The sequence below is a fragment of the Ctenocephalides felis genome, unplaced genomic scaffold (assembly GCF_003426905.1).
Source record: "Ctenocephalides felis isolate EL2017-DRISC unplaced genomic scaffold, ASM342690v1 CF-g0.4_SCAFFOLD_03571, whole genome shotgun sequence".
In the NCBI taxonomy this organism is placed as follows: domain Eukaryota; kingdom Metazoa; phylum Arthropoda; class Insecta; order Siphonaptera; family Pulicidae; genus Ctenocephalides; species Ctenocephalides felis.
The window spans coordinates 23,505,555-23,528,036 of record NW_020539725.1 but is presented as its reverse complement, the minus strand read 5'-3'; the positions used below and the strand labels follow the sequence as shown (position 1 = coordinate 23,528,036).

The following is a 22,482-nucleotide window of genomic DNA, read 5'->3' as shown; positions in this document are numbered from 1 at the left end:
ATGTTGAGGCCATTGAGTATATTTCTAAAGCCGGCCACAGACGTAACTGTATACTTGCGCAACTGAATGAATGCGCAACCAGGCGTATTTTCACAGCGCCCACAGACGGTTCAAGTTTATGTTCAAGTACTTGCGCAAGCATATCACAAATGTCAAAACATAACCTAAAAATATATCTTTTTTATTAATTTATGTATTTACAGCATCAGAAGAGAATTCAAAGTGTTCAGAGGGCTAATTTAATAACTTTTAATTGTCGATAACTTCATAAACTTGTATTATGAATTTGCTACAAAGTAAAATAAAAACGGGATATGTGCTGCCACACGCGGCCAACGAATGAACTTGCGACATGAATAAATGCGCAATTAAAATAATGAAAAAAGTGCTCATGCCTACTCGCTTGCACCAGTCTGTCAAGTTGCGCAAAAAACAAACACCCCACAGACGCAGAGAATACATGCACAAGTCGCAGGTTGCGCAAGTATACAGTTACGTCTGTGGCCGGCTTAAGTGTACTATGATTAACTATATTTAATGAAATTATAAATTCATTGTAAATTGTAAAGAAATCATAAAGGCCATGATTCGCTAAGGATATGTAGGATTGCATTCAATGATTTCAAGCATTTTGATTGGTATAAATTAGCAAGCATAAGCATTAAAATAAATTTTGCTGCCATTCAAATTTTGAATTAAGCAGTTAACTAAATTATTCCATAGTTGGTCCTGGTTGACCAGGTTTATGGTCCTTACTTTTACTCCCTCATCTATGATCGGTCTACAGAACATAAAAATTTCGCTACATATTTATTTCGTCAGTTTAATTATTTCGATAGTAGTTTATTATTTATGTTTTTCATCTTTTATTTATAGTAGTTACTACTTAGGGTTACTACTAGTTAGTACTAGTAGCGCGTCAATCGTTCCGAATGACAGATGAATCCGCGTACAGTGTTTATTCATTTATTTCATCGACGTCTATGCATTCGTTTAAACGCGTATTTGAGCTCGGATTGCGTTTCTGATTCTATTGTTAATTGTCATTCTGTTCAAAATGGCTGTAGCAACGTCTTCGTCAAGCGTTAGTGAATATTTATCACATAAACAATCGTCCTCTGATAAGGCAATAGCTGCTGAGTGGGCACAATTAGAAGAATATTATAATAAAAAGTAATGTATTTTACATACACCACATTTTTTCCATACCGGTGTTGAATGTGATTGGTAAATTTTCATTACATTTCATTTTTTCACAGATTATGGCATCAACTAACATTGAAATTAGAACGATTTGTAAAAAATCCAGAGCTTTGCAAGGGGGAGAACTTAGTGCAAGTCTATCAAAATTTCATAACCTCGTTTGAAAATAAGTAATAACAATCATCAACCAGTGCAATATTATAAAAATAACTTTTTTTTGTTGTTTTATGTAGTATATTTTTTGTAGAATCAACCCTCTGTCTCTAGTTGAGATTTTGGCTATAGTTGTGCAACAGATAGCTGATAAAAGAGAAGCTATAAGTTTTCTTGAAAAACTTGCTGAAAAGGTTAAAAATAATACAGAGGCACATGCATTATGCCAGGTGAGAATTATAACTATCATAATGGTTATTCTAAACATTGTAAGTGTAAATATCGGCACATTAAACATAGATTGGATATAAAAACTAAACTCACATTTTAATTTTTGTTCAAATTTTGATATCTTTCTTATAAATATATGTTAAGCACAGTGTTGACTGTGTTCTATTGGGTCTAGTGGTTAATATTAATATTAGGAATAAAAATCAATGTCTTGAACCAACTAAACTAATTTTTAATATTTTGTTTCTAAAAATCAACTTTTTTTTTTTTTATTAAAGTTATAACCCCATTTAAATTTAAAGTAACTTGCTCTATTTGGTAAAAAATCATTTAAAAATATTTATTTATTATAATTCATATGCAAACAAGTGATTAAGAGTTAAGTTATAATATAATGATCTTTAATTGCAATACTAAATATTGTAATTTATAATAGGTGCTTCGTGGTCAAATAGCATTAGAACATTTGGAAGATTATGTGACAACAAAGCAGATAATAACATCATTAAAAGATACATTAGAAGACTCGGGTAGTGTAACTTCAGTGCATGGACGATATTACCAATTAGCCGCACAATATTATAGGTATATACAGAATATTTTGGCATTGAAGATAATAGCCCTTCAATATTATTCATCATTTAATGTTTATTATATTAACTAAATATAGTTCCATGTTACTTGATATTCATGTTTACATGGCTTTATCAAAGTTTGAACTCAAATTAAAAATATCTGTGGGCATCATGGCCGATTATTGTGTTTAGAAATTAGGAAGTTCCTGCAATTGAACTTCAGGCACAATACAATATAAAATTTAATTTATATGAATATTTTTAGAGTTCAAGCTCAGCATGGAGACTATTATAGAGCAGCATTGAGATATCTAGGATGCATTGATATAAGCGAACTTTCTGCTGAAGAACAGCACAAACAGGCATACTTTTTAGGGCTTGCTGCTCTTCTTGGAGATGGTGTTTATAATCTAGGAGAATTGGTAAGAACATTGTTTTGTTGCATTATATAAATAGAGCTATAAATTATATAGTATATCTTTTTTGTTTTTATAGTTGGCCCATCCAATACTTCAATCTCTTAAAGATACAGAAAATTCTTGGATGATTGATCTTCTAAATGCCTTTAACAGAGGAGATATTGCAGTGTAAGTTAAGAGCATTTACTGGAAATAATAGTATTTATTTTATTATCTTTAGATACTAAAAATAAATCTAAAAACATAGGGTCAGTGATATAATTTATGTACTTAAAGATGTGACGTTGAATTTTTTTTTGTGAATGAATACTTTGGCAGGTTTTTTCCTATTGACTTACAAAACTGAATGTTTAACAAATATTGAAAATTTTCAATTAATGAAGTTCATTAATGTTAAAAAACTAGTTTTTTACAATAACTTTCATAAATCGAACTACATATTTATTCTATAAATACTTCAAATTACATAATTATCAGATCTTAAAATTATCTATGCAATTATTTTATTTATGAATCTAGATACGAAAACATGCGTCCAAAATGGACAAAAATCACTGACTTGGTAGTAAATGAAATAGCACTCAGGCAGAAAATTTCTCTTCTTTGTCTCATGGAGGTAGTAGCACTCAAATATTAATAATTGGTTAATTGTATTAGTTAAAATTAACTAAAAGTTTGTGTAGATGACTTTCAAGAGGGCTGCTAACAACAGGCAGCTTAAATTTGAAGATATTGCCATGGAAACTAGATTACCTGTTGATGAAGTAGAATTTTTGGTCATGAAAGCATTAGCTCAAGGATTAGTTAAAGGCGCTATTGATCAGGTAAATAGAAATTCAATTCAAAATAATGTTAATAATAGGAGTATATGTATTCTTACATTTCATATAAATAATAACAAAATTGACACATTTTATTCATCAAAATAGAATTTGAATAAATATGCTTTTCAACCCTATGTAATTTAATCAAAATATTTAAATCTTATGCAATATTTGAACATATGTATAAGAAAGCCATCAAAAATTCTTATTTTTAATTTTTTTGATGAAATCATACTACATGGATTTAAATAATACTTTGCTTAGTAGTACATGTAGTACAATAAAAGTTGCAGAAAAAACATTGGTACCTCTGCATTTAACATACTTTATATATCACATTTGTGAGCTGTGAAGAAATATTAAAATAATTTGGTTCGTTTAATTTGAAGATAATATTATTTAAATAAAAATGGTATATGGTCCTATTATAGGTAGCATATTGATTTGATTTGTTGTTTGTATTTGTATTCCTGTGTATACTAATAAATATTCAAAACTATTTATTATGGGTTATTAAATTGTAATAATTATTTTAGGTTGCTGGTGTAGTGAATATGACATGGGTTCAACCTCGAGTTTTAGATAGAACACAAATTGGAGGTATGGCAATGAATTTGGAAAACTGGTGCACACAAGTAGAAGCTATGGAAAATCTAATTGAAGTAAAGGCATCTGAAATATTAACACTTTAAATTTCTGATTCCTATATTTCTGAAAAGTTTGCTTGAAATATTTTATATGTTTAGGCTTATGTATAATTACATTATGAACAATGTTTCCATATATTATTGCTTATAAAATTTTAGACATGTATTTGTTCAATATTTTTATATTACAATTGTATTAATTACACACAAATATATAGACACATAATAAATTTATAAAGGAATTAAAATGCATAATATAGTATACTTTTTATGTTCTCCCTGTATTGTCCAATCAATATAATAGATGATCTTTTATGGAACTATATACATTTATGGAATGACAGATTTAGATTCCATACTTATTAAAGAAAATTACAATACTACATGGTGCAGTATTGCAACTGTAATAATCTTGCATAAAATATGCAGTTATAATTTATAGTAATGAATACAAATATATTACTATAAATTCACAAAATTAAATGCTGATTGTGAAGAAAATACAATTAAATATGCATACATACACATATGTATATATATAGTCTTGAATTTGTGTTTGTATTCTTAACATTTAATCCAAATAAGAAGGTGATATTTGGATGTTATTTAGGATGTTACAATTATAAATAATTTGTCAATTTTTAAAATGCATTATTTCCTGTTTTCCAGATACTATTGTTTTAATTTATATTGTTCATTTACATTCAATCACAATCATCTTCCATGCATTACAAAAAATGGTATGATGCTCATTTTCTAAATGTTTTCAGTTGACCTCACAGGTAGCTTAGAAACATATCCTGATCTTGTTTATTGGATGAGTCTGAAGAACGACTTGCTGAACACATGTTTTGTTGAATAGAAGTGACATCACTTTGTGATGCTGCCATGTCTTTGGTTGTAAGAGCATCAGAACTGCTTGATCCGGAACTTAAGACCCTTTGCTCTAGATTTCCACAGCTGTATTGAATTGGCTGATATCCATGGGAAGGTGTGTAGTTGCCAGAATAAGGCATATACATAGGAGGATTTGGAAGAGGTGTTACATCACTGATAATACTTTCACTTTCACCTAAATTCAATGCTGACATTTCATGGACCAAACTGGGGTCTCCTAAAACATAGTAACATTGTTCAGAGAAAGATGGTTTGTTGACTGTATGTCTTATATGACCCCTTCTGAGCATTAGTGATACATATTTTCTAGCATCTCGTCTATCATTTAAACCTTGGACATGAGCAAGCACCCAATCTACAACATCTGCACCAATAAAGGCATGTGGAATTGTTATTTTTAACCACAAACGATCCCTTATCTCCAGACCGCTGTCTGGTCGTGACATTACTTTTACAACTTCTGACATATCCATATTAACATTTAATTGTGATTCTGGAGATTCAGATAATTCAGGAATAGTATTTTCATGACTTATCAAAGCAGCAGTATGAGCCACCCATGCCCCAGGATCAATTGGACGCACAGGTTCTGTACGGGGTATTGTAAAATATCCTTTAGGCTGAGGGTCCCAACATTTGGCAACTACTAATTTATAGGTACTGTTTTCTGAACAGCCTCTCGCAACACACGGACTGCTTCATCATTACTCATATTTTCGAAATTAATATCATTTACTTGAAGAATCATGTCACCTGGCTCAATACGACCATCCAATGCAACCGCACCTCCTTTCATAATGCTTCCTACATATATACCGCCATCACCTCCTGTGTTTGACTGCCCCACTATAGAAATTCCCAAAAAGTTAACAGTATCCATGTTTAAAGAAACTGTTATAATATTTAAGCTCATAGTGGAGTCAGTTATTGAAGAGTATGAGGAAGTTCGAGATAAGGTAGGGGGCCGTTTTCTTCTTCTTTGCGTTTGTCTCTTTCTGGATAATTGTAATCGACTAACACTTGAGCACTCAGTCATATCCCTATCCAAAGTTATTTCACTTTCAGTGTCAACAAGACTAGTTGCATCTAAATCACTGGACATGACCGAAGCCGCTCTATAGCAAAGAGCACCAGTTGGCTTTCGGTTGAAACCAACCCGATCTCTGCCCATTACAGAATCAGTCTCACTTGCTGGCACTTCTGAATTATTATCACTCTGGTTTGATCCTTCAGCTGTGACTAACCAGCTGACCACCCTTCCATTAAAACAAGGTAAAGGCGCCGCATCATCGGCAATCTCCTCTTTAACGACACCAAAATCATCGTCAACTGACTTAAAAAAAAATTTATAGTTTGGTTTGTTAAGAACTTGTTTGAAGTCGAGCAGAGTAACTTTGTCAGGTCCAATAGGAATTTTTACTAGGTAGGGAGTCTGTTCTTCATCTATGTGGTAGATGACTTTTGTTTCATTCATTTTTGACAGGCCACTACGCACGCAAGGCGTATTAAACCAAATAGTTTTATTATATATAAAACATGATAATTTTGTTATATTAGTTCACTCATAAATGTTTTCCCTATGGAGTAAATATTATTATAAATAATACATAAAACAACATAAATTTATTTATATTTCTTGCCCCACCAAGAATGGACAACCACAAACACTAATATTTCATAATACGAGACATGACGTTTGGCATTAATTTTACGACAAATTCAATATTGACGCGAAGTTAGTAACACTTTCAATTTCGAAATATTCGACGGCTGTAGATGGCGTTCAAAACTGAATAAAAATTAATATGTCTTAAAATTAATATCTTAAAAATATCTGAAAGTCTTAAAAAATTATCAGAATAAATTGATTAGAAATGATGGACTTTTTATTATTATTATGTCTAGGTACTGTTTTAAATGTTTTATGTGACTTTTATTTTTCAATTTAGTACAAGTTGTTATTTAGAATAAATTAGTTTGATTGTTAGATGCATGCTAGATGTTTAGATCATATTTATATGATGTTTAGATGTTTGTTAACATCAGCTTGCATACGCTTTTTTTATCTATGCTTGCATCCACTACTCTTCTTTTATCTATGCTTGCATCTGTGTATCTATGCAGATCTTTTACTCTTTTATCTATGCTTCTGTGTATTGAATTTTCTGATACCTATAAATTTTGTTCTCTTTGGAATTTATCCACTGAGCTTGTTGCGTGCTTGTTGGTTCTAAAAAGACAGAACGCATGGTGCATCATGGCAGTTGCTAATTTAGAGGTTAAAAAAAATCAACCTACGTTGAAAAAACTATCTAAAAAGGGTGCCAAAAAATCTAATAAAAGTAATGCGGACGTCTTGTTATTAGAACAAGAATTAAAATTTGCTAAAGTTCTTGCGGGCAATGATAAAAAACTACGTGACAGAGTATTAAAAAATTTAAGAAAATGGTTAGGTTATCGATCACAGAGTTCATTTCGTAAGTTTTATTTGTGAAATATCGTTAAAAATAAGTGTAATATATATTTGAACATCTAATTAGTTAACGATTATAACAAATAAAAATATAAAGCTAACTTCAGCACTTGCTAAAACATTAAACAGGTTTTATTAATTTCTTCGCTGTGATAAATTGTTCCATACACAAATTTAAAGATACAAGAACGCTACTAATTGATATGATCATAATATTATAATGGTGTAATTACAGGTTTCAAAGAAGAAGATTTTATGAGGATCTGGAAAGGTTTATTTTATTGCATGTGGATGTCAGATAAACCTCTTATACAAGTTTGTTTCTTAATATAGTGAGCCACCATTTAAGAATGTTAAATTTAATTAATTCTTTATTTTGTAGGAAGAACTCGCAGATAATATTAGTACACTAATTCACAGTTTCACAAATATTAATGATGCTATTTTGTTTTTCGATTGCTATTTAAAAACCATGGTTCGTGAATGGTTTGGAATTGACATGCATCGCTTGAATAAATTTATGATGGTAAGATATTATATTATAGTGCAAATGCCAATTTATAAAGTATCAAATTATATAATTTCAGTAAGAATAAATAATAGGAAGTGTTGGATTGGATATTAAATAGTTGGTAAATATTTTTATTATGAAACCATTAATTGTAAACACAGTTTGCAATTCGAGTATGTTTTATTGTATCTCAAATTAATCTGGATTATAAAAGTTGTAATATAGTGCATATATGATTTATTTTTTAAAAAATCCAAGTAGTTTTACTGCAAGATTGTTAGTCATTTATATGGCATATGTTTTTCATTTCATTCTTTCATTTTACCAATTCTTCTTAATTAGGATACGGCTATTTAATACATAATACTTTAAAAAAACAGGTTCATATGCAGTATTAATCCAGAAAGTTTGCATCTGAGTTTTATGAATTTTTATACGATTTTATCATTAGTTTTTTATTACTTGTTGCATCTGAAAATACTTGCAGTTTGTGAGAAGAATGCTTCGACAATTTTTAGTTGCTGTAGATCACCATAAATGGAAATCAGAGATACTAGAAGAGTTTGAATCTGTTTTGACAAAAACATTATTTCAACAAAATAACGCTATGGGTTTAGTGTTACATTTTATTGAAATTTTCATGGAAGAGCTTGCAAAGGTATTAATTTTAGTATAAAAATTTCAGTTGAATATTTCATTCATGGTAATAATTTGCTATGGAGTCTCAAAATTGTTTTTGTTGCCTAAATCACAAATCTTAGGTTTATCAAAATATTATGCTACTTAAAATTAAATTATATGAACTTGGGGTGAACCATTCAATTTTTTCTAATCCGATTGGATTTTTAATTGATATAATATAACAACGAATAATAAATTATTAAATTAAAAGTTAAATTATTTTCTATGTTAATCTATATTTTTCTTCCCCAATGTTCAATATAATAACTCTAAAATATTATTTATAGGCATCTAAGGGAGAAATACAACCTAAATCAGTAACAGCATTATTAAAACCTTTTGCTGTATTTCTTGCTGAAAATGTAGATGCCCGTGTAGGCGAGCATATTTCACAGAATATATTTTTGATGCTATTGCAGCAGTCTGATGCAGGAATCGAGTACCAAGAAAAATTTGAAGCTTGGAAAAGGGTGAGGAATATCATTATTTTAGTATTTCATGTTCAGACAAAAAAAGTTTATATGCTCACAGTGAGAATGAAATTTTCCTCTTGATAATTAAATTATTTCCTTAAACTTAAAATTGGAATGAAAATTTGTATGAAATGGTTTCTGATTTTATTTTATTATATCTATTCTAAAAAAGCTACTTGCTATAAAAATTTCTACTTTATTAATTTTATATATAAATGATAATTTATATAATTTAATCTTATTTGTAAGAATAATGTCTATTAACTCAGAAAGATTTAAACCTTCATATATTAGTAAAAAAAAAAGTATATTTTAATTTGACAATGACAATCTCTAAATTATTTTAGCAAGGATTTCCTGGAGGTAGCATTGATTGTATGCAAAAAGTGGAAATTGATGGATCTGAAGATGATGAAGAATTAAGCGAAATTCTTAACGAAAATCTTGACATTTCTTCAGCTGCCCAAGATCCTCGTGCTGGTCATGTTGACGTTGTTTTACCTCAAATTCAATTTGACGCTTCTTCTATTAGTGATATGCTAGATGGTCTAATTTTTGGTCCAAAGACTAGTGTTAAGAGCAGAAAACAACTACGATATCTAGTTCAAAAGTAAGTTACTAGTGTTACAATAAATGTGTTCAACTTTTTTGTATTTACACTTATTTGCTTTCTATATTATAATTTAAAAAAAATTAAGTTATTATAAAGCTTGATTTTGGTACTTTCTATTTTCTCATTTTTAAAAATATTAGATAAAAGTTTTTAGTAAAATATTTCTATGTAATATTTATACTTTCAATTCATATTTATTCAAGAAATATAAATATGAGAAATGTGATTTAAAAAACAGATGAAAATGCTTATGAATATTCTAGCTCTATTGTATTATTAAACAATTTAAAAATTTATCTGTTATACATTATAAATTATTATGTACTATATATCATAAACTAATTTTAGATTGTATTATTTTCAGATTTAAAAAATTCAACGAAGGAGAATTTCCACTTGGACTTAAAAAAATTAGTAAATGTGATATGAAAAAACTTGATGTGAAAAAAGCTGCATCTGAATTAGAAAAATTTGAACAAGAATTGTATGCAGATAGTTCTAAGAATAAAAAAAGAAAGAAAAATATTGTAACTGGGAATGAACCCATAAAACAGTCTGACAAAGCAAATGTGTTGTCTGATCAGAAGAAAAACACGATTGCAAAAAAACGTAAATCCAATGAACTCCTTATAAATGGTGTAAATAAAAAGGTTAAAAGAAGCAGTAACGAATGGAAAGTGGAAAGTTTACCTAATTCTAAAACCACATTAAATAATTCTGCGACTCCTAGCATTAATGGTTCAGTATTAGACATCTCATCTGAAAATGTTACTTCAACACCAGAGCAAAGTAAAACAAATAAAAATAAAAAAACTAAATTGAAAAAGGCTGTAGATAAATCTAATGAGAAGATACTACATATTTCAACAGATAATATTAATCCGACAACAAAACCCCCAATTAAGTTGGAAAATAAGCTATCAAAAAGTGAAAATAATTTGAGCATTTCAAAGAAACACAGTTTATTAAATAGAAGAACAGATAATGGAAAAACTAAGCCAATTAAGAATAAATTGAAGAAAACAAATAATCAAACAAATGAGAAAAACATACATGAGGTTAATGAATCAGCTTGGGATGAACCATTAAAGGAAGGTGAAATTGAATATTTTGTTCCATTTCGAAAAACTGTGGCACAAAAAACAGTTGTCCCTGAAAAAGAAGAGTCTCCCTTAAAAACCAACAACCCTATTTCAAATAAGAGAAGGAATTCATTGCCAGAAAACTTAAATGTCAAGAAAAAAGAAAAACTGCTCCTAAACCCGTTTGCTGTGGCATCATCAAAAAACCCGTTAGTTCAAGCAGAGACTCCCAAAAGTAAAATGAAAATCAGCTTTGTGTGACACCTAAAAATTTAAATTTGTTAAATAAATCAGTAACATCTTCAGAGAAACGTGTGAAAATTGTGCTCAAAAGAAATTGTTCACAAAATACAGAAGACTATGTTCAACAATTACGTAGCTCTCCTCAAATTCCATACGATTCAGAAAAAAAGCCATTAAAAACTTCTCTAAAACCTAGTGTTGGACCTAGTCGTATAAATCCATATTATAAATTCCAAGATGAGAAACATAAATAATTTTATAGCTGAATTTGACTGAATCAATTTAAATTTGAATGACTTGTCATCATTAGGAAAAGTTATTAGTAATTTAAATTTGACACAGTTATTGAAAACACTTATGACAAAATAAACAAGTTGCTATGAAAAATCTTTGAACGGTGAGGTAAAGTTTTTGCTATAAAAATGAATTTGTTCTTTTTTTCTTTCCAGATTATAAACATTATTTTTTCAGGACACATTTATGCCTTATAATATATATATATATATATATATATATATATATATATATATAATTTAATTAACTTCTGAGATGATTTTATCAAATATTCCATGTTTTGTTTAAGGGCGATATTGAAATAATCTGCCAGAGATCGTATAAAAATAATTTCTTTTGAATGTCTCTGTTTGAACACAGCTTTCAAACAACCCCACCAGCTAAGGCTCTTCGTACTTCATTGCAAGTAGTAAGGTGAAAATGATTTTGTTTTTAAATATGAAAAACTGGCATGATGGAAGTATTTGATTTCGAGTTCATTTATTGCCAATTCTAGACTGCTGGATTTTACATTGTTTCTTTAGCTCTTGAAACAGTTGAAGACATCATTAGTAGTGTGATTTTGCATACTTAACATATTATTTCTTTATATTTAACATAAATTTGAGATCAGTAATTTTAATTCTGAAGAAAATTTTATTGAAATGTTTTGAAAACTGTCTTGATGAAATCTACTGATATTTATTTAGAGATAGAATAATGTTTAAACATAAGATTATGAAAAAGAATTTAATTGTTTTGTATCATAAAATATGTAAATAGATAATAAAAGCTTTTATAAAAGAAAAAAGTATTTTTTGCATATTTGAAATGTTAATCTTTAATTAGCGTGCCAGCGTCTCAAAAAAAAAATCTGCAATGATTTACTACATCCAAATATATAATATCTAAGAAGGTGCTATTGTAGGACAGCAATCCTTCTCACGCTGTCAATTAATATATACCTATAATAATATATAGCTGAATGTACTGTCTATAGTTTGGTATGAACAATAAAACTATTACCTATTTAACATGCTTTATTTGAATAGTAAGTTATTTAATATTGAATAGATACTACTGTAAAAACATTCAAAATTATGTACAAGCAATTAACCTCTGTATTTATATGATCAATTATTTGTTGTAAATTTATATTTATGAAAATTAGTGTTGTGAATAACATATTCTAAAATATGGCTATATTTAAACTATCTTGTAAACCGAGTATAAGAGAATTAAAATATTGAAATAACTTCTGTTTAAAACAAAAGTCAATGGAAAAACTAAGTTATTATATTTAATATATTTCAATTTATTTATGGCGAACATTTAGCTTTAAATTACTTTTTGATGCAACTTACTTTAAACTGAATATGTTTTACTCATATTAGTCAGTTAGGCCATATACAAGTGAATATAAAACAACAGACTATTTTTCGATCATGCAATCTGCATAATGATACTCTAAAATTTTAAGATGATTTTAAAACAACGTATTTAATAAATAATTTAACAGAACTGAAATTATATAATACATAAAGTCTGTCTATTTATAATATGCAACCGAATGGTTACATTTGATTTTGGCGCTATTTGATATAACATAGAAAGGAGAAAATCAGGTGAGTTTTATGCAAACAAATTCAGACGTTGGTAGCACTGTGTCTTGAAGTAATCATATACGTGTCTATGCCTTAAGTCTGAAATATTTCTCGTATCTCTAGTTTCCGCCTTCTTGATTTCTTTTCTCTACAGCTAGTGATCATGGCGGTAGGCAAGAATAAAGGTCTGTCAAAAGGGGGCAAAAAGGGCGTTAAGAAGAAGGTGTAAGTATTAAATACATTATTAGATCCGTGTAATTTTAATTGATGTTTTTAGTACTGAGTTGATTTTCAAATGAAAAATATGTTGACGGTTGATGTTCAGAGATTACATAGAAATCGTGTTCAAACTTTTATTTCATTTGTCATAAATTTATGATTACTAAGTCCTAATCGGTAGTGAGTTACTAAAAACAATGTAGTGTTTGGTTAGTTTCATTTTAATTGAAATCGTGGCATAACCTAAAATATTTTTTAGTGTGGACCCCTTCACACGTAAAGACTGGTACGATGTCAAAGCCCCCTCCATGTTTGCTACCAGGCAAATCGGGAAGACTTTGGTGAACCGCACACAGGTAAGTTTAGATAATGTGCTAAATTACAACTTACAATAATCATTGTAAATGAATTAAATCAGATTTTGTTTTTAGGGTACACGCATTGCTGCGGATGGCTTAAAACATCGTGTTTTTGAGGTGTCTTTAGCTGATTTGCAAAACGATCATGATGCAGAACGCAGTTACCGCAAATTTCGCCTTATTGCTGAGGATGTTCAGGGGCGAAATGTTTTGACTAACTTCCATGGCATGGATTTAACCACAGATAAATTGAGGTGCTTTATTTTTGTCCCATACTTATTGAACTTTGCTATCTACATCAGAACTAATATCATTTAATAATATAATTTCAATTTCATATCGTGGATCAGCCTATATGATACTGATTTGTTTAGTTTCTGATGTAGATCATGTAATTTCATTATCGATATGATGATAATCTCAGCTCGCTTTGATACAAGATGAAGATAACTTCTTGTTCCCTAAACAACGCAAATTAACTTCTGAAGTACTTCTTGTTACATGTCATTTTTTTAATTAAAATGTGTTTGTGACATACAATTTTTCTTTCTAGGTCAATGGTAAAAAAATGGCAATCATTAGTTGAAGCTAATATTGATGTGCGTACCACTGATGGATATTTACTCCGTGTATTCTGCATTGGTTTCACCACTAAAGACCAAATGTCTCAAAGAAAAACATGTTATGCACAACATTCTCAGGTTTGTATAATATAATATATAGTATAAAACTCATTTAGAATGATGATATTCTCAGCTCGCTTTGAACCATATCTGAAGAAAACTCTTTGTTCCCTAAATTTATATATTATCTGATCTTAAAAACTGTTCAAGTAACAGTGTTATCATAATTGTATCATATTCAACTGAACTATATTTTCAGATCTGTGCAATTCGCAAAAAAATGTGTGAAATTATTACAAGAGATGTAACTTCTTCAGACTTAAAAGAAGTTGTAAACAAATTGTTACCAGACTCCATTGGCAAGGACATCGAGAAAGCATGCCAAGGAATATATCCATTACATGATGTTTTCATTCGCAAGGTATGAATCAATTACATATGATACGAATTTATATACATATATAATCTAATACATAACATTTTACAGGTGAAAGTATTGAAGAAACCACGTTTTGATCTATCTAAGTTGTTAGAATTACATGGAGATGGTGGCAAAGGTACTGAAGGAGTTACAGAAGGTGCTCAGGTCGATCGTCCTGAAGGATATGAACCTCCCGTACAAGATGCCGTATAATTTTATATATTGCATATATTCAATAAAACAGTAAAATTACTTCTGTGTTTTTTTGCAAATTAAGTTTCAATTCAAAACTTATTTTCAGTAGATTCTCTGCAGCATTTATTAAAATGCTTTCTTTCTCATATATATTCTTATTCATATTTTTTTTATCAAACACATATCAATATTTAAATAATAGCATAATAAAAAAGTAATGTCTAAATATAAAAAAATTGCAACACTCAGTGTAAATAAAACAAAATATAAAATTGCAAAATAATAACTTTACAGTGAAGTAACATTATTTTTAAACATTTACAAAAACATGATTTTGTACCATCCTGAATAAGTTTATTTTTAATTGGGATTATTCATATTTTTCATTTCACCACTGTTATGCTGCTATATTGTAAAAATTTAATTGTAAAGCTTATGTAAATTATTACCAATCACAAAATAAGTTTGCAAGGTCATTTATGAAAGTGCAAATCATTCCTTCACTGGAATGTTTGGGGCATGTGATAATGAATTATTTAAACTCATAATTATCTCTTATTAAATTAACTTATCTCAAATTTTATTTTATTTTACAGTTCATACAAAATTTGTGTACTTGATTTGCATTTTTTTGATATTCTTTACAGTTGCGATTGTTATTGAGTACAAAGCGAAATAATTATTAATGCAAAAGCAAAAGTGCTATGTCATTTTTTTGTATTCTTGGGGATTGTGGTTGTGTATTTTATTTGCAAACAATAGAAGAAAACTAATTAATATTATACTCCTAATTTTACTTTATTCCGAATGCCAAATACATTATATTCAATACAAATAACAACATAACAATTTTAAATTAAGGTTTGCAGATTCCAATAACACCACAAGCCAATCGAGCTCCAGCATTACCAGTGGTCTTGCTAAGTTCATGACCACCTAATCCAAGATCATCGGGATCAGCATGTACAACCAATGTTCTGCCTATAACGCTCATAGGACCTTGTAAGGAAATTTGACTGTCGGTTATTTTCACTTTAGCGTTTCCATCGGCATCAGCTACAAGATTTCCCAAGTCGCCGACATGTCTGATAGCAGAATCAGGTCCTCCATGGTCTTTACCGTGGGGATTAAAATGTGGCCCAGCTGAAATACATCCATTTGTGCTGTCACCGAATTCGTGGATGTGGAAACCGTGATCACCCTTGCTTAAACCACTAACGCATCCTGTTAGTGTGACAGGTGCTTCTGGACCGCTTTGATCGAAGTAAATGGTTCCCTTAACTTCCCCGTTTAAAACGCAAACTGCTTTAGTAACCATATTTTATTACCGACTTTGACTGTGACTGATGCAAAACTGAATCGAATTAGCACCAAATCAATCGTACTTATGCAAGCCAAGTAAAGCGAATGCAAATGATAATAATTCACTTGTCATTCAAATACCCTACCATAAGCGGTTAGTTCGTTTTATATAGATTTCAGAGACAGATATAACATATATACCAACCCACAAAAATAGTTAGCTTTTGTTTCTTATATTGTCAGATTGACCCTACTGTCAGTAATATTTATTGCTTTTAGTCTACTTCGTGTTTGCTACAGCAATCTTGTTTACAACTAATTTGTCAAAGTTTAGCATTTAAATTAATTAATTTCGTTAAACCTAATTAATTAATAATTATACAAACAATATATGTATTTGTGATATTTAGCAATAAGTGAATCAATGCACTGTTCGTGAATATGGAGGAAGTAGCAAAACTAGAGCATCTATCATTAGTTTCAAAAATATGTACAGAATTAGAGAATCACTTAGGGTTGAATGATAAAGATTTAGCAGAATTTATTATTGATCTCTCTGAAAAACATAATACAGTCGAAAGTTTTAAGAAAGTTTTAGATGAAAATGGAGCAGAATTTTCAGATTCGCTTGTCGCAAATCTGCTGCGCATTATTCAACATATGCGCCCAAAATCGCAACGAATAGAACAAATTGTAACCTCTCAACATACAGATGCACTTTCACAAAAGTTTCCTGGTTTGGCAATTCCAAATTCCATTGCTTCACAACTGGATGATGAAAAAGAAGATGATAAAACTGATGATTCAAAAAATGATATTAATGATGTTATGGCAGAATTCGAGTCATTGGCGCCTTCAAATATTAAATCTGATAAGGTTGCCAATTGCAGTAAAAATGATGAAGTTGATTTAAAGAGTGATGAAATTAAAGATAATCATAGGGACACTGGTAGAAAACCTAAAAGCAAATATAATGATAAAGAATATGATAGGGATCGAAAAAGATATAAAGACAGAGATCACGATAAGAACAGACATATTTCAAGGCGTCACAGGAGTAGATCTACATCTGTAGATCGGTCCAAAAGATGCAGGAGTTCATCAAATTCCCGTAGGAGAAGTAGGTCTCATTCAAGATCCAGGAGAAGTAGGTCACATTCAAGATCTAAGAGAAGTAGGTCGCATTCAAGATCCAGGAGGAGAAGATCACGCTCAAGATCCAGGAGAAGAAGCAGGTCTAGAGATAGAAGCCGCACTAGGCGAGAAGTAAAGATGACATCCAGGAATAGGAATAATAGAGAATCATCTGATCGATTTCAATCAGATAAACAAGATCTGAAAGACAATCCAGAACCAGGTCATATATATTCTGGTCGTGTTATGAACCTAGTACCATTTGGTTGTTTTGTCCAAATACTTGGTATTAGAAAACGTGTAGAAGGATTAGTTCATATCTCTCAATTAAGAGCTGAAGGAAGAGTTACTGATGTTTCAGAAGTTGTGTCAAGAGGGGCTGCAGTAAAAGTTAAAGTTTTGTCAATAACTGGACAAAAAATTTCATTATCAATGAGGGATGTTTGCCAAGTTACAGGTAAAGACTTAAATCCTGAATCACATGCACATTTGCATACAAATATTTCCGATGATTTAAACAATCGTAATCCTGATAGGCCTCAACAGAGTGCAACTAGTATGCTTCAGCTGCACGGAAATATAGATGATGATGAAGATGTATCAAGGAAACGAGTTACAAGAATATCATCTCCAGAACGGTGGGAAATAAAGCAAATGATTTCATCTGGTGTAATAGACAGATCAGAATTACCTGATTTTGATGATGAAACTGGGCTTTTACCTAAAGATGATGATGATGCCGAAGCTGATATAGAAATTGAAATAGTAGAAGATGAACCACCATTTCTTCAAGGTCATGGTAGAGCATTGCATGATTTAAGTCCTGTGAGAATTGTGAAAAATCCTGATGGAAGTTTAGCACAGGCAGCCATGATGCAGTCTGCCCTAGCCAAAGAGCGTAGAGAGCAAAAAATGTTGCAAAGGGAACAAGAGCTTGATGCAGTTCCTACAAATTTAAATAAAAACTGGGTAGATCCATTGCCAGAAGATGACAATAGATCTTTAGCGGCTAATATGAGAGGTGTAGGTTTGGCTCCCCAAGATTTGCCTGAATGGAAAAAACATGTAATTGGTGGTAATAAAAGCTCATTTGGTAAGAAGACAGATTTAACATTATTGCAACAAAGACAAGGATTACCTATATACAAATTACGAGAAGAACTAATTAAAGCTATTACCGATAACCAAATTCTCATTGTTATTGGTGAGACAGGATCCGGAAAAACTACACAGATTACTCAATATCTAGGTGAGTCTGGTTTTACAGCACGAGGTCGAGTTGGTTGCACACAACCAAGGAGAGTAGCTGCAATGTCGGTTGCAAAACGTGTTGCAGAAGAATATGGTTGTCGACTGGGCCAAGAAGTCGGATATACTATTCGATTTGAAGATTGCACTGGCCCTGACACTTTAATTAAATACATGACAGATGGTATGTTGCTAAGAGAGTGTCTAATGGATTTGGATTTGAAATCATATTCTGTAATTATGTTAGATGAAGCTCATGAACGTACTATACATACTGATGTTTTATTTGGTCTTCTTAAGCAAGCTGTTCAAAGACGTCCTGAACTTAAATTAATTGTTACTTCAGCTACATTGGATGCTGTTAAGTTTTCCCAATATTTTTTTGAGGCGCCAATATTCACAATACCCGGTCGAACATTTCCAGTGGAAGTACTATATACTAAAGAACCAGAAACAGATTATTTGGATGCTAGTTTGATCACAGTCATGCAAATACATTTGCGTGAGCCTCCTGGTGATATACTTTTGTTCTTAACAGGTCAGGAAGAAATTGATACGGCATGTGAAGTTTTGTATGAACGTATGAAAAGTTTAGGACCAGATGTACCAGAGTTATTGATACTACCTGTCTATTCTGCATTACCCAGTGAAATGCAAACTAGAATATTTGATCCTGCGCCACCAGGCAGTAGAAAAGTAGTTATTGCAACAAATATAGCTGAAACTTCATTGACAATAGATGGGATATATTATGTAGTTGACCCTGGATTTGTAAAACAGAAAGTATACACTTCTAAAACAGGTATGGATTCTCTTGTAGTAACCCCTATATCTCAAGCAGCAGCTAAACAGAGAGCTGGAAGGGCTGGTAGAACAGGCCCTGGAAAATGCTACAGGCTTTATACTGAACGTGCTTATCGTGATGAAATGTTGCCTACTCCTGTTCCTGAAATACAGAGAACAAATTTAGCTACTACAGTTTTACAATTAAAAACTATGGGAATCAATGACCTTCTACACTTTGATTTTATGGATGCTCCACCAGTTGAATCATTAGTAATGGCGTTAGAGCAATTACATTCATTATCAGCTCTTGATAATGAAGGGTTATTGACTAGATTAGGGAGAAGGATGGCCGAATTTCCCTTAGAGCCCAATTTATCTAAAATGTTGATAATGTCAGTAGCATTGCAATGCTCTGATGAAATTCTTACAATTGTTTCAATGCTATCTGTACAGAACGTTTTCTACAGACCCAAAGATAAACAGGCCCTTGCAGATCAAAAGAAAGCTAAATTTAACCAAGCTGAAGGCGATCATTTGACATTATTAGCTGTTTACAATAGTTGGAAAAATAATAAATTCAGTAATGCTTGGTGTTATGAGAATTTTGTCCAAATACGAACTCTAAAACGAGCACAAGATGTGCGCAAGCAATTATTAGGAATAATGGACAGACATAAACTTGATGTGGTTTCATCTGGGAGAAACACTGTTCGGGTACAAAAAACTGTTGCATCAGGCTTTTTCAGAAATGCTGCAAAAAAGGACCCACAAGAAGGTTATCGAACTCTAGTAGATTCACAAGTAGTTTATATACATCCTAGCAGTGCTTTGTTCAACAGACAACCAGAATGGGTTGTGTATCATGAGCTTGTACAAACTACTAAAGAATATATGAGGGAAGTCACAACCATTGATCCCAAATGGCTTGTAGAATTTGCACCAGCATTCTTCAGATTTAGTGACCCTACAAAATTATCTAAATTTAAGAAAAATCAAAGACTGGAACCATTATACAATAAATATGAAGAGCCTAATTCATGGCGAATATCAAGAGTTCGCCGAAGAAGGAATTGAATCTTTGTATGTGGAATACTTGAAATTTTATTTATATATAATATATAAATATATAATAATCTTCTGAAAGATAAAATTACAATGAAGTTATTTATGAGAACACAATGACATGGTATAGTTTTAATACATATATCACTATTAAATTTACTAAATATTTGTATTGAGAAAAGGTGTGATCTATGAAAAAATAAAACGTTAATTGTAGTAATAAATAATTATTTAAGTAACGACTTTGTTTTTGATTTAAAAAGTTCTATAGTTACATTTTATTCAATCAATAAAATCCTTGTTTTATGAAAACTTATAACCCGCATCCTATCGTGTTTTGATGCCAACTCTAATTGTTTTTAATGTACTTTCAGTGCATTTATAAGGAGTTACTAATAATTTACTGTATGGAATAGTAATTTATCACATTTATTATCTTTCGGAAGAAAATTTTGTTGTCGATTTGCTAATTTTATGTTTTCACGGCGTTTCAAGTCATTATTAATCGTTTGATACCTGAAAGGGAAAAAGTGCGTACTTATGAATATGTTGTCGACTTTTTCTCTAAAAGCGAAAAACGACAAACACTTCTTAGTTTTGCCAGAGGATCAGCCTAACCGTTTCTTTAAAAATAGCTGCAAGGTGCATAAAGCATTGGTGATTCGCTTTATCTGAATTTTTTTATAATAATGAATATGCACATTAGACACGTGGCATAGTTTACAGTTCATAGTTTTACTTTAAAAAACTTTTCGTGGGAGAAGTTTGTGTTTGCTGAAAAATCTGATTTGCTCATTTTATGTTATACTCGATAAGGACTATCGTTTCTCAGGTTGCGACGATCGGCCGAGCCGCTTATTTGTGATTAGCAAAATTTTGCATCGGTTTTGAAAATTAAAAAATATGTCTATTCAAAAGATGTTATTTGGGTATAGTTTTTTTTTGTTATAATTTCTTTTTGTTAATCAAGACTTTAATGTCTTATTTACAAAATTGATAGGTGCAAAAAAAGAATTAAGACAAAAAAATATAAAATGAAAAAAAGTTAAAATAAAATAAAATAATGATAATCGGTAATAACAATAATACAAAAATAATAACATAAATGAACTATGACGTGATAATGTAAGCCGCGTACTAAATTTGGGTATCGTCGTGCTGATTAATTTTGGGCAAATGCCGACCAAACCGTTTCTTTGTAATTAACTGTTGAGAAAAAATTCGATGAAAGTTTTTAAGTTGATAGATATCATGACCATAAAGAACATACTAAAATATTACGGTCTTACGATAAGTCGTTCAATTTTAAACATTTATCAATATTTTAAAAAATGTGATAGTCAGAATTTGTGTCAAAAGTTGCTTTTGAGATGTGATAAAGTCAAAATTTGAATTTCATAAATTTAAAAGCATTTGGAATAAACTAAATAAAGAAGAGCGGAGAAAACGCGATTATAAATGGCTTTGGAATTAGCAAAAAAGTAAGTAAGAGTAGTCTACAAAACTTCTCTAGTTGTGTAAAAAATGTTATCTAATAATATTAAAATAATATTAATTTATAATATTAATTTACGATATTAATTTTATAAATTAATTTATTATTTATAAAATTAATATTATTTTATACTCTAATATTAAATTCAAATGATTAAATAATATCAAGAACTACGTACATGATATATGTAATCGTACCAATATTTTTTATAACAGATGCTTAATATTTCACAAAATAATTTATTGACTAGATTTTCTAAAATATATATTTCGACGTTTTTAATAAATTTTAACTTAGCGATAAAGTTCATGCACTAAACAGTCCTAAATTGATTGAATTATATAAATTAATTAAAAATCGGTTTAAAAAGCTAAAGAAAAATTTTAGTATATACAAGCGACACGTGCACTATAATTATTATAACAGATAATTTAAATGTGTTTGAGAGAATTCAATTGGAAATTGATGCATTGCTTAGATTTAAGTTACAGCGAAAACTTTTTACGAATGAATGAAAATATACGAAATGAACAGTTGAAAATTTTATCTATCTCTCATATCTATTCTCAGTTTCGGTTGATTAAGGGGCACACCTATAGGTTTCTATAGTGTGAAATTTTCAAAAAATCGAATTTCATTTTTTGCCATAGATTATTGTTTTAAAAATAACATACTAAAATTTTAAATCGATATCTAAAATAGTTTCTGAGTTACAGCTGTTTGAAATAGTAGCATT

General features: G+C 30.2%; 5 protein-coding genes and 1 pseudogene across 8 annotated transcripts; 4 read left to right on the top strand and 2 right to left on the bottom strand.

Moving 5' to 3' along the window:
- The first annotated feature begins 1,057 nt into the window (after window positions 1–1,057).
- Window positions 1,058–4,177, top strand: LOC113387064 (26S proteasome non-ATPase regulatory subunit 13-like). Its single transcript, XM_026624822.1, has 9 exons — window positions 1,058–1,173; window positions 1,260–1,373; window positions 1,451–1,586; window positions 2,024–2,172; window positions 2,428–2,584; window positions 2,658–2,749; window positions 3,101–3,197; window positions 3,265–3,405; window positions 3,942–4,177. Exons 1-9 carry the CDS (start codon window positions 1,058–1,060, stop codon window positions 4,095–4,097), a joined length of 1,158 nt encoding a protein of 385 aa, XP_026480607.1. The 3' UTR covers window positions 4,098–4,177.
- A 536-nt stretch (window positions 4,178–4,713) lies between these two features.
- LOC113387063 lies at window positions 4,714–6,611 on the bottom strand (annotated as a pseudogene).
- A 556-nt stretch (window positions 6,612–7,167) lies between these two features.
- LOC113387062 (ribosomal RNA processing protein 1 homolog) lies at window positions 7,168–11,495 on the top strand. Its single transcript, XM_026624821.1, has 7 exons — window positions 7,168–7,426; window positions 7,658–7,737; window positions 7,805–7,948; window positions 8,421–8,591; window positions 8,902–9,084; window positions 9,435–9,697; window positions 10,065–11,495. Exons 1-7 carry the CDS (start codon window positions 7,207–7,209, stop codon window positions 11,041–11,043), a joined length of 2,040 nt encoding a protein of 679 aa, XP_026480606.1. The 5' UTR covers window positions 7,168–7,206; the 3' UTR covers window positions 11,044–11,495.
- A 1,472-nt stretch (window positions 11,496–12,967) lies between these two features.
- On the top strand, window positions 12,968–14,776 carry LOC113387061 (40S ribosomal protein S3a). The gene is made up of 6 exons (XM_026624820.1): window positions 12,968–13,127; window positions 13,381–13,477; window positions 13,553–13,734; window positions 14,034–14,181; window positions 14,363–14,524; window positions 14,591–14,776. Exons 1-6 carry the CDS (start codon window positions 13,066–13,068, stop codon window positions 14,735–14,737), a joined length of 798 nt encoding a protein of 265 aa, XP_026480605.1. The 5' UTR covers window positions 12,968–13,065; the 3' UTR covers window positions 14,738–14,776.
- Window positions 14,777–15,478: 702 nt separating this feature from the next.
- LOC113387060 (superoxide dismutase [Cu-Zn]) lies at window positions 15,479–16,177 on the bottom strand. Its single transcript, XM_026624818.1, has one exon. The coding sequence runs from the start codon at window positions 16,035–16,037 to the stop codon at window positions 15,576–15,578; it is 462 nt and encodes a 153-aa protein (XP_026480603.1). The 5' UTR covers window positions 16,038–16,177; the 3' UTR covers window positions 15,479–15,575.
- Window positions 16,178–16,319: 142 nt separating this feature from the next.
- Window positions 16,320–20,358, top strand: LOC113387058 (ATP-dependent RNA helicase DHX8-like). 4 transcript variants are annotated; one of them, XM_026624817.1, is made up of 2 exons: window positions 16,320–16,910; window positions 17,097–20,358. In XM_026624817.1, exons 1-2 carry the CDS (start codon window positions 16,463–16,465, stop codon window positions 20,261–20,263), a joined length of 3,615 nt encoding a protein of 1,204 aa, XP_026480602.1. In that variant the 5' UTR covers window positions 16,320–16,462; the 3' UTR covers window positions 20,264–20,358. The 4 variants fall into 4 exon arrangements, with proteins under 4 accessions (XP_026480602.1, XP_026480600.1, XP_026480601.1 ...); XM_026624815.1 differs by having other exon boundaries at window positions 16,320–16,919; window positions 17,058–20,358; XM_026624816.1 differs by having other exon boundaries at window positions 16,320–16,937.
- Window positions 20,359–22,482: the final 2,124 nt, after the last annotated feature.

Bases quoted from the DNA above. Each gene is read 5' to 3' on its own strand.
- LOC113387061 (XM_026624820.1), top strand. From the start codon at position 13,066: ATGGCGGTAGGCAAGAATAAAGGTCTGTCAAAAGGGGGCAAAAAGGGC. The intron at 13,478-13,552 runs GTAAGTTTAGAT...TTTTGTTTTTAG, and splicing joins CTTTGGTGAACCGCACACAG to GGTACACGCATTGCTGCGGA. The intron at 14,525-14,590 runs GTATGAATCAAT...AACATTTTACAG, and splicing joins ATGATGTTTTCATTCGCAAG to GTGAAAGTATTGAAGAAACC.
- LOC113387062 (XM_026624821.1), top strand. From the start codon at position 7,207: ATGGCAGTTGCTAATTTAGAGGTTAAAAAAAATCAACCTACGTTGAAA. The intron at 7,427-7,657 runs GTAAGTTTTATT...GTGTAATTACAG, and splicing joins TCGATCACAGAGTTCATTTC to GTTTCAAAGAAGAAGATTTT. The intron at 7,949-8,420 runs GTAAGATATTAT...AAATACTTGCAG, and splicing joins GCTTGAATAAATTTATGATG to TTTGTGAGAAGAATGCTTCG.
- LOC113387064 (XM_026624822.1), top strand. From the start codon at position 1,058: ATGGCTGTAGCAACGTCTTCGTCAAGCGTTAGTGAATATTTATCACAT. The intron at 2,585-2,657 runs GTAAGAACATTG...TTGTTTTTATAG, and splicing joins TTTATAATCTAGGAGAATTG to TTGGCCCATCCAATACTTCA. The intron at 2,750-3,100 runs GTAAGTTAAGAG...TTATGAATCTAG, and splicing joins AACAGAGGAGATATTGCAGT to ATACGAAAACATGCGTCCAA.
- LOC113387058 (XM_026624814.1), top strand. From the start codon at position 16,463: ATGGAGGAAGTAGCAAAACTAGAGCATCTATCATTAGTTTCAAAAATA.
- LOC113387060 (XM_026624818.1), bottom strand. From the start codon at position 16,037: ATGGTTACTAAAGCAGTTTGCGTTTTAAACGGGGAAGTTAAGGGAACC.